Genomic DNA, 11,510 nt, shown 5'->3' with positions numbered 1-11,510 from the left:
GACCCCCTCAGGACCCCCACAGAGCAGGTGTGATGTGGTGGTGGATCATTCTCAGCACTGTAGTGACACTGACGTGGTGGTGGTGTGTTGTGCTGGTGCAAGTGGATCAGACACAGCAGTGCTGCTGGAGATTTTAAACCCTGTGTCCACTCACTGTCCACTCTGTGAGACACTCCTCCATCGTTGGTCCACTTTGTAGATGTAAAGTCAGAGACAGTAGCTCATCTGTCACTGCACAGTGTGTGTCGGTCGTCCTCTAGTCCACAGTGACAAAGGACGCTGTCGGCTGGATGTTTTTGGTCGGTGGACTACTCAGTCCAGACACTGCAGCTGCTGTATCTGATCCTCTTGCACCAGCACATCACACACAAGCACACTACCACCATGTCAGTGTCACTGCAGCGCTGAGAATGATCCACCACCACATCACACCTGCTCTGTGGGGGTCCTGGGTGGAGGGGGGATGTAACCGGTGAGTGAAGGAAAAAGGAGGTGACTTTAATGCTTTAATGTTATGTGTGTGTGTGTGTGTGTGTGTGTGTGTGTGTGTGTGTTATAGTGTATTTTTATTCTCCGCCGGTAGGGGTCAGCATTCTCCACATTCCTCACGGTCCTCGGTGTGTGTGTGTGTGTGTGAGAGAGAGAGAGAGAGAGAGAGAGAGTGAATTGCGATGTTCTCTCTCTTTGTGGAACACACACACCGAGTGTGTAGGAGCTGGAAGGACGCGCACGTCATCGCGCGCGCTGTGGACTGTACGGCGCGGGTTCTGCTGTGGTTCTAGAGAGAGGGGGAGAGAAGTGTGAGGTTATTTCCTGATGGAGCTGTGGATCAGAGGAGTTCTGCTCCTCTCAATCGTCACGCGCTGCACATCTGCTCAAGGTAAGCCACGCCGGCGTCTTTCTGAGCGCGTGCTGCGCTCTGGAACCTATCTAGAACCGCGAGAACCTGAAGCTTAAGTCGCCGAAGTTGGCGCTGTGGTCGAACCCTGTCGCTCCTCCACCTTAACGTTCAAACCGTTTGACTGTTGCGTTGTGAGGTGTGTGTATGTGTGTGTATGTGTGTGTGTGTGTGTGTGTGAGAGAGAGAGACAGAGAGAACTCGGAGTGTATCTAGAACTCCGAGAACCTTAAGCTGAAGTTGGCGCCTTGTTTGGCTTCTTCTCGTTCCACCTTAAATGGAGTGAATGCAGCAGTTGCCCTTGCTTGGTGAGAGAGAGAGAGAGTGTGAGAACATTGAGTGTATCTAGAACTCTGAGAATCTTAAACTGAAGACAGTGTTCTGTTTGACACTTCCTCTTGCTCCACCTTAAATGTTGGAATGGCAACAGTTAGATACAGGGGCACCCTGTGTCTACACCCTGTGTGTGTGTGATAGATAGAGAGAGAGAGAACCCTGGGAACGTAAATCTAAAGTGTGTTCAGTTGATGTCAGGTGATTTATTGTCATTCATCTTTTACACCATCCTTTCTGTGTATGTAAATTAGCTCTGTCCTGATTGGCTGACCTCATTCGAAAAACATTCCAGCCTCAAACACTATTTATGACTTCAGTGTGAGTGGGAGGAGCATAGGCATCCAGCCACACCCACAACTCCTTATATTCAGTGCGCTCTCTCTCTCCTGTATTAGCTCCTGATTGGTTGGTAGGATGCAGTAGCTGAAGAATAATTCGGGGCATTAATGAGGGGTTGTGTTTAAGAGTCCTGGCAGTAAACAGATGGTGAATGTGTGAGTGCAGTGGAGCGCCACACACTCGGAGGAGAACACTAACAGATGTCGGTGGTGTTTAGAATGTAGTGAGTGATGGGGAGAGGGGGCTGTCCTACAGACTCAAAGAGAGAAAGAGACGGGAGAGAGAGAGACACAGAGAGTGTAATGACTTTTTCTCCCTAACACCATCTACACTGTGTGAGAGAGAGAGAGAGAGAGAGAGAGAGAATGTGTGTGTGAGAGAGAGAATGTGTGTGTGTGAGAGAGAATGTGTGTGTGTGAGAGAGAGAGAGTGTGTGTGTGTGTGAGAGAGAGAGAGAGAGAGAGAATGTGTGTGTGTGTGTGTGTGTGTGTGTGACAGAGAAAGAATGTGTGTGTGAGTGAGTGTGTATGTCAGATATCCATCATTCCTGAGTGTTCACTGTCTAACCCCATGTTAACACAGGATTGATAACCCACTCTTCTGAGGGATTAGAGAAAGAGAGAGACAGACAGACAGAGAAAGAGAAACAGAGAGACAGAAAAGAGAGAGAGACTCTGTCTCCCCCCTGATGTCTCTCTCTCTCTGTGTGTGTGTGTGTGTGTGTGTGTGTGTGTGTGTGTGTGTGTAGTTTAGAGTAAGGACGGCTGTCCTGTGTGTGTTTAGGAAGTGGACGTTTGTTGATGATGATGTTCCTGAAGTCATTCGACTGAGGAATGTTTAAATAAAACAGTGTCTGGCTCCACCTTAAAAGCCTCAGGCCAGATTTATTTTCTGTTCTTTAGAATAGGGTTCTAGATATAACTCTAGATATGGGGATTTTTTCTGGTGTGAGGTTTGATGATGGTCAGTTCTCAGGTTCTCTGACCCTCTGCGTCTCCTCAGATGTTACAGACATCTTTAGGTTCCCCCACTCTACCCAATACTCTCTGGTTCTTGAAGTGGTTCTGTTCAGGATTAGAACCTTGGAGTTCTCCAGGTAGTGTCCCCCATGAGTCAGCTCCAGTTCTGAGGGGAACTGGGGCTGTGTCCTTTCACAGAGCTGCTGTTTGAGTCAGGACAGAGATAAACGCCCCCCGAGTGCACACGCACTCACTTACACACACACACACACACACACACACACACACACAGAGCATTTTTCTTATTTTATTTTCGGTTCCAGATCAGAAAGTGGATAACGGCTCATTGTAAACAACCCACAACGCTGTTTCAGGCTCTGAGCTCTTTCTGGAGCTCCTTTATCTCCACTCGCCCACGGCTGAAGAACCCACTGTTCTTTGGTTCCAGCCAAAGGAAGAACCTCTCAGGTTCTAGAACCTGTTTCTATCTGTGGAAGTGTGCACAAACTTTTAAAATCAGTTGCGGGTTTAGGAACAGAACCGGGTTCGCGGGTGTCTTTAGCTCCTCACACTCTCCACTGAACTGCCCCTTAGGGGTAGATTTATCTGCCACCGCCTGGTATCCTGCCTCTGTCCAGGGCAGTACTCACAGATTAGAGTCTCTCTCTCTCTCTCTCTCTCTCTCTCTCTCTCTCTCTCTCTCTCTCTCTCTCTCTCTCTTTCTGTGTGTGTCTCCCTCTGTGATTAAACCTGATTATGGCCTGCTGAATGTAACCATGGAGATGTGGGCGGAGCTTTGGTGACCCCTTCATTCAGTGGGTATTACTCAGTGGATAAAGTTTATTTCTGTTCACATTTGTACTCACAGACTTGACTCATACTGTGTGTGTGTGTGTGTGTGAGAGTGTGTGTTTGTATTTGTGTGTGTGTGTGTGTGAGAGTGTGTGTTTGTATTTGTGTGTGTGTGTAACTCCTCACGGCTTTGAGCTGGCAGGACCTCGTCACCTTTTCCAGACGGAGGCTCCACTGAGCTCTACACAAGAAACAGCCACAGAAACAGCGCTCTGTCTCATCAGCTCTGAACCAGAGCCATTTTTCCCACTTCCTATACGAGGGTCTGGACCTACTCAGGATTCATTCTGGATCTACTCAGGATTCATTCCGGATTAATTAAGGATCTACTCAGGATTTATTCAGGAATAATTCAGGATTCATTCAGGATCTATTCATGATTAATTCAGGATTCATTAAGGAGTTATTCAGGATCTATTCAGGATTAATTCTGGAGTTGTTAAGGATCTATTCAGGATCTAATCAGGATCAACTCAGGATCTATTCAGGATTAATTCAGGAGTTTCTGACAGAGGCTGCAGAGTCTTTCACAGCCACTGTTCCTCGTTGGGGATTGTGTAACTGCAGTGGAGCCTTTACTGCAGGGGTGTCAAACTAGATCCACGGAGGGCCGTGTGGGTGCAGGTTTTCTTTCCAACCACGCAAAAGCCCCACACTACTGAAAGTCAAGATCTACTGATTAGATCCAATGATTAAAAACGGGTGGAATGAGGTGTGGTTTCTGCGTGGTTGGAAAGAAAATCTACACCCACACGGCCCTCCGTGGATCTAGTTTGACACCCCTGCTTTACTGATATCTCTCTCCGGTCGTGAGAGTTGTTCCGGCTCCATGGGGGTGGGGGGTAACACTGACTTATTTTTGCTGTTACAGTTACATTACTTAAGGTGGAATCGACTCTAAATTGAGGAGAGCGCTAACTGCATGAAAGTCAACACAGAGCGAAAGTGCTACAAAACTAAACAGCTCGAGTTACGAGTTTCTGTGGGAATTCAAACAGTGAATGAACACTTACAGATCATTTACACTTCAGACACCAACAAGGTAGCTTCTGAGCGTAAACAAACTGGAGACAACCGTAGACTCTGCCTTTAACCGGTGTATAATGTGGACCCTCACCGTGGCTGCAGCAGAGCCTCTAGATTTTAAAGTGGGAGTCGGATGTAGAATTCCTGATTGAAATAACCCCCTAAATATTACACCCTCGACAGACTAGAGAGAGAGAGAGGAAAAAAACCCTGAATATTACGGCCAACAAAGATTTATAACCTACACAACACACAGCGCTGTGTAATAGTGTGTAAAAGTGTGTTCAGACAGTATCCCATTGTTAAAAGCACCCTGTTTGTCTCAGTTTGTTTAATTCCAGTCTTTGGAGGATTAAAAACTCACACTGCACGGAGCTCAGGGCACAGAGGAACAGAGGCAGGAACCTGGAGAGTCTCTAACCTCACTGCAGTGTAACTGTATGTAGGAGTAAAGGGCTGTAACTATGTTTGACTGTAGCAGAAAATGGGTCTTTAATGGTGAATAAAGTGTTTAATCCTGAATTATTCCGCTGTGGATTATTCGCGGATGGTCTGAGGCTGATTGTCTTCTCTCTGTGGGGTGGGTTGGGGGGATCTCTCTGGTGCTGGAGTGGGAGGTGTGCCGCTATGTGGGCGGATGGAACAAAAGCTCCAGGGGAGTGTGTACCGAGAATAGCAGGGGTATTATACCCGCGCTGGCATTTAGCCGAGGGGCGGAGCTCAGAGCCAGCTGCAGTCAGGGGGCTGAGGGTCCACTGAGCACCGCTCTGAGACACAGACTATTTTAAACCCAGCGGCAATGACAGAGTCACGTCTCACACTCACCGAGAGATCTCAGACTCACTGTCCACTCACCATATACTAATCACAGGCTCCACCAGACCGCCCTTTAACTCCTGAATGTGATCTCTCTCTCTATCTCTCTCTCTGTCTCTGTGTCTCTCTCTGTCTCTGTGTCTCTCTCTGTCTCTGTGTCTCTCTCTGTCTGCCTCTCTCTCTCTGTCTGCCTCTCTCTCTCTGTCTGCCTCTCTCTCTCTGTCTGTCTGTCTCTCTCTCTCTCTGTCTGTCTGTCTCTCTCTCTCTCTGCCTGTCTCTCTCTCTCTGTCTGTGTGTCTGTCTATCTCTCTCGTCATTGAGAACTGTTTTCTGTTCATCGTTCATCTGTCAGTGGTCAGGTGCTACCCGCCGGATGTGGTTGCCAGGGCGATGCCCAGGATGTGGTTGCCGGCAGCAATGCCTCAGGCCTTCCAGGATGCAAGGGGCACGCAGGTGCTTCAGGTTGCCTTTAACACCTTCGGCCATTGATTGCTTGGGAAAAGAGATTCAGTTCTTATAAAGAAGGGGCGTGTGTGTCATTTTTAAACACACACACACCCCAGCTGGTAGCCACATCTCGGGCGTTGCCCTCGGCTACTGCACCCTGGGAGCAGCGTCTGACCACTGACGGATGAACAGAGACAGAAAAAAGCCCTAGACATACCACAGAGAGAGAGAGAGGGAGGAGTGAGAGAGAGAGGGAGGAGTGAGAGAGAGAGGGAGGAGTGAGAGAGAGAGACAGACACAGAGAGAGAGAGAGAGAGAGACAGACAGAGAGAGAGAGGGAGGAGTGAGAGAGAGAGACAGACAGAGAGAGAGGGAGGAGAGAGAGAGAGGAGTGAGAGAGAGAGAGAGAGACAGTGTGGAGTCATGCTTCACTAAGGCTCCTGAGATTTCTACAAATAAATGGTTTTTAGGAGGAGATAAACCCGAGTAAACCTACAAAAACGATCACTAAAGCAACCTCAGAGACTTTTAATTTATTGAAGCTACACTCCAGGAAAATCCAAGGTAGGAACCCTCAACTAAACCTACAACCCAACACAACAGAAAGTGGAGAAATAGTGCTTTTCTATAAGTTAGCTACTACACTAACAGCACAGTGTGTGTAATGGCTAATGAGGGAAAACTCCACCCCCTCACCATAACATACCCCTCAGACCTGAAAACTGTACAGGGCAAAAAAACATACAAACAAAACCTACTCAGAGAAAACCCAGAGACACTCAGAGCTGACTGCACCCAGACAGAGAGCAGGACCGTCTTTACCAACCTCCTGCTCTACACAGACCGCCCTGACGCCTGGCACAGAGCACTCTGTGCCCACTACACACACCACAGAAAGAGGGGGATCTGCAAAGGGAGGCAGTTAGTTATAGAGAGCGAGGACGGAGACAGTACCGTCCTCACTGTCAATCTGTACCACAACGGAACCATCATGTTCCAGGGCAGTGAGTCCAGCCTTAACTCCGTCCAGGAAGATTTCAGCTTTATCAGAGCTCTGAGGGCTAAACTCAGACAACTAGAGAACACAGTGTCCCAGCTGAGAGAGAGCCTTTCCCTACAGGAAGTAGAGCTGGTAGAATTTAAACAACACATTCTCTCCAACCTGTCTTCCAACGAGCCCTCCCAACAAATAAAAGACCCTCTGAGCCATCTGGAGAACTCAGTACTACACCTACAAGGAGAAGTAAAGGAGCTCCAGCGAGACAGAGAGTCACTGAGAAGGGAACTGGCTGCATTAAGAGAAGAGTTAGACATGAGAGACAGGGCCATTAACAATCTCAGAGAAGAGCTGCAAAGACTCAAAACCAGCCAAGAAACACATGACAAACCACACACCCCTTCAGAAACTAGACCCACCCACCCTGAACCTGGACCCGCTGAAATGGAGAGGGGAACCACAACAGAGTCCAAGCCCACTCACACCCAACCACAGCCTGACCACTGTGAATTAGGACCCTCCTCTTCCAAAAGCAGACCCAGTCTTTCTGGCCCAGAATTCCCCTTCCTCGATACACAACCCAGCCACTCTGAACCACAATGCACCCACTCAGAAATACAACCCTCCCACTCCAATCCAGAGGCAGACGACAAACTGAATCCCATCCCCGCAGACACGGATGTAGTCATACTAATTGACTCTAATGGAAAATTCCTAAATGCAGAACAGCTCTTCCCAGGATATAAAACTGCCAAAGTTTGGTGCCCTAGAACAAAAGATGCTTTCCAGCTTCTCACCCATGCCATCACAAGTGAGCCACGCCATATCATCATCCACACTGGCACGAACGATCTGAGGGCACAGCAGGAGAGAGTAGCAGAGAGCGTAAGGAGAGTGGCAGAGACTGCCACCCAGACCTTCCCCTCCACCAAAATCACAGTCTCCACCCTCCTGCCCCGGAGAGACTTCCACCCTGCAACCATCCACCGAATAAACGCAGAAATCTCCCGTGGATGTGCCCTAATGGCCAATGTACATCTGGCACATCATCCCAACCTCAACATCCACGTCCATCTGCTCAAAGACATGGTAGGAACATTTGCTAAAAACTTAAAAGACGTGACCCTCGGACGCAACCCAGGCACCCCACCGAGAAGCAGCAGACCACTCCACCTGACATCACCCAGGATAAGCGACACCCACCCAATCCTCCATCACTACTACCCCCTACCTCCACCCGGCTATCCCCCACCCAGAGCACCCCCAACAAGCCGGACCAGCACTCCATACAGACGCATCAAAACCAGCCCAGCACCCAGCAGACCCCACCCAGCTACACCAATCCTCCCAGCACCCAGCAGACTATCAGTAACCAACCGACGACACCCAGCAACACACCAAAAACCAGCACCCAACCCCCCGAGACAGCCACAGAAACAGATCTACGCCAGTGCAGTGAAGGGTCCAGCCCCCACCAGCTCCACAGAACTGGGAGAAATCAGACAGCTGCTCACGCTCATATGCAGCAGACTGCAGAGCTAAGTGTGACTCTGACCATCCATCCACCCACTCATCAATAAATAAATAAATACATAGATAAATAAATAGTTTATATATATATACACACACACATGATTGCACATAGTTTGTTATTAATTCATTTAAAAATAAATTAGTTTAAAAGAAAAAATTAAACATTACTTACTTCCTCAAATTACACAGGTTTATCTCCTTTCTAAAAACCATTGTTATTTTATTATATTTTATTTCACATACCACTCTACACATAAAAGAAATTAAACCCTTCTCTATTTCTATGCGGAACATTCAGGGCATGAAATCCTCTCTGATTGGATACAAAAGTAAAAACATTGATTTCTTTAATAACACAAAAAACACTGACATCATCATCCTGCAAGAAACATGGTGTAAATCCGACTCGGTCACTCACTGTCCCGCTAACTACAGAGAAATTATAATCCCATCAGTTAAACACTCCAGTATTAAAAGAGGTAGAGATTCTGGAGGAATCATTATTTGGTACAAATCAGAATTATCAAAATTCATAATTCCACTAAAATATGAAAAATCTCTAATTTGGCTTAAAATGAAAAAAGAAATCACAGGCACCGCAAAAGATAACTTCCTATGCACCATTTACGTCCCTCCCAGTGAATCCCCTTACTACAGTGAGGACACGTTCCCCAGCCTCCACGACCAGATCAGCAGCTTCCAGGCCCAGGGCAGTGTGCTGATCTGCGGAGACCTGAACGCCCGCACAGGATCTCTACCTGACCTCAGTACAGAGCACGGTAACAATTATATATTTGGACATAATTACCCAAGAAACTTAACTAACCTCCCCCGAAATAACTCTGATTCACAGGTGAACAGAAACGGAAAGGACCTGCTGCAGCTCTGTCAGAGCCTGGGTCTGTACCTGGTCAACGGTAGGACACGAGGGGACTCTTTGGGAAGATACACATTTTGCTCACCTCTTGGCAACAGCACTGTCGACTACATGATCACAGATTTAGACCCTTTCTCTCTCAGTGCGTTCACTGTAAAACCACTAACCCCTCTGTCTGACCACAGCCAAATCACTGTGTTCCTCAGAAGGACAGAGACTAACAGCACTGCACACACGGCCCAGTGAGCTGTACACCATCCCAAGACCTTACAGATGGGCCCGAAACAGCACCCAAGAGTTCCAGAAAGCAATCAGGCACCAGGAAATTCAAACACTTTTAGACAAGTTTCTGGACGCCACCTACACTCACAGTAACGAAGGCGTCAATCTGGCCGTTAGAAACATAAACCACATCTTTAATAAAACTGCCCAAATATGCAAATTAAAACAACAAAAGAACAAACCCAAAAAACCAAAGGACGATCAGTGGTTTGAAACAGAATGTCAAAAAATCAGAAAAGAATTAAGAAACCTATCAAATCAGAAACATAGAAACCCAAATAACTCCGATTTACGCCTTCAGTACTGTGAGATACTAAGACTGTACAAACGCACACTCAGAATCAAAAAAGCACAATACACACACACACACACAACTGACACTAATTGAGGAGTCCATAAATACAAATCGGTTTTGGGAACACTGGAGCAGTCTCAATAAATCTACAACAGAAGAATTGGTCATTCAAAACGGAGAGATATGGATCACACATTTCAGATCCCTCTACAGTGATATAACCCCAAATTTAACACCAGATCAAAAGAACATTACTGAAAAATTAAACTTGACAGAATTGGCCATAAAAGACTTCCAGAACCCCCTGGACTCCCCAATTACTGCGCAGGAATTTCAAAACAAAATATCCGCCCTAAAACCCAAAAAAGCAAGCGGCACCGACCGCATCCTGAATGAAATGATCCGGCACACGAGTGAAAAATTCCAGTTGGCCATTCTCAAATCACCGCACGTCTGATCATATTTACACCCTACACGCCCTAATTGACTTACATGTTAAAAACAATAAAAACAAAATATTCGTATGTTTTATTGACTTCAAAAAAGCATTTGATTCCATTTGGCACCAAGGTCTATTCTACAAACTTATAGAGAGTGGTGTAGGGGGTAAAACATATGACATTATTAAATCCATGTACACAAACAATAAGTGCGGTATAAAGATTGGCAACAAAAGGACGGGGCTGTTCTCTCAGGAGCGCGGAGTGAGACAGGGCTGCTGCTTAAGCCCAACACTATTTAACATTTACATAAACGAATTGGCCACGATTCTGGAGCATTCTGCAGCGCCCGGTCTCACTCTGCACGACTCAGAGATTAAACTCCTGCTCTACTCAGACGACCTGGTTCTGCTGTCCCCCACAGAGCAGGGTCTACAGCAGAACCTGGACCTGCTAGAGCAGTACTGTCAGAACTGGGCCCTGACAGTCAACCTTAAAAAGACCAAAACCATCATTTTCCAAAAGAGACCCAGATCTCAGGGACACTCCCCCTGTTTCACACTAGGGACACACAGGTTAGACTCCGGTACAGAGTATAACTATTTAGGGCTGAAGATCAGTTCAACAGGAAGCTTCAGTCCCGCAGTCAAAGAACTGAGAGAGAAAGCACGCAGGGCCTTTTACGCCATCAAACTCCAAATTCCCATTCAAATTCCAATTCGAATCTGGCTCAAATTATTCCAATCAATTCTAGAACCCATTCTCCTGTACGGCAGCGAGGTGCGGGGGGCGCTCCAAAACCACACATTTGACCAATGGGACAAACACCTAGCGGAAATGATGCACACAGAATTTTTTAAAAGCATCCTGAAAGTGCACAGGACGACACCAAACAACGGCTGCAGAGCGGAATTAGGCCAGTACCCTCTGTTACTGAGAATACAGAAACGAATGTTTAAATATTGGCTACATCTAAAACACAGTGACCCCCACTCCTATCACTACAAAGCCCTGCAAAGCCAAGAGTTGAGCAAAGAGAAGAGTTCCCTCACACAGCTGGTCCTGACCCTGACCTCACTAACACACACTAACCCCCCTCAGGACCAGTCTGACACACCCCCAATCAGAGTCAACCAAATTATAACACTACAAAAACACAACTACATCACCCATTGGAACACACACACACAGGCACAAAGCAGAATGCAGTGCTATCTGGCCCTAAATCGACAGTACACTGTAGCAGAGTACCTCAGCACAGTGACTGACCCCACAGACAGATCCACACTGACCAGGTACAGACTCAGCGCCCACAGCCTGGCTGTACAGACCGGCCGCTACAGACAGACCTGGCTCCCCAGAGCGGAGAGACACTGCCGGCAGTGCCAGAGTGGTGCTGTAGAGACAGAGCTG

At 47.3% G+C, this 11,510-nt stretch overlaps 1 protein-coding gene across 3 annotated transcripts in view; it reads left to right on the top strand.

The window, feature by feature from the left end:
- Positions 1-710: 710 nt before the first annotated feature.
- The window catches only part of sdk2b (sidekick cell adhesion molecule 2b), a 174,694-nt gene continuing 163,894 nt past the window's right edge, over positions 711-11,510 (top strand). For all 3 annotated transcript variants that reach the window (XM_066664601.1, XM_066664600.1, XM_066664602.1), the window contains exon 1: positions 711-880. In XM_066664601.1, the coding sequence (XP_066520698.1) occupies positions 817-880 (64 nt within the window). In that variant the 5' untranslated portion in view covers positions 711-816. The remainder of the gene's footprint in view (positions 881-11,510) is intronic.

Source organism: Hoplias malabaricus, chromosome 3, assembly GCF_029633855.1.
Source record: "Hoplias malabaricus isolate fHopMal1 chromosome 3, fHopMal1.hap1, whole genome shotgun sequence".
NCBI classification, from domain to species: domain Eukaryota; kingdom Metazoa; phylum Chordata; class Actinopteri; order Characiformes; family Erythrinidae; genus Hoplias; species Hoplias malabaricus.
The sequence above is the reverse complement of the archived record's forward strand: the minus strand, read 5'-3'. Positions and strand labels throughout refer to the sequence as shown.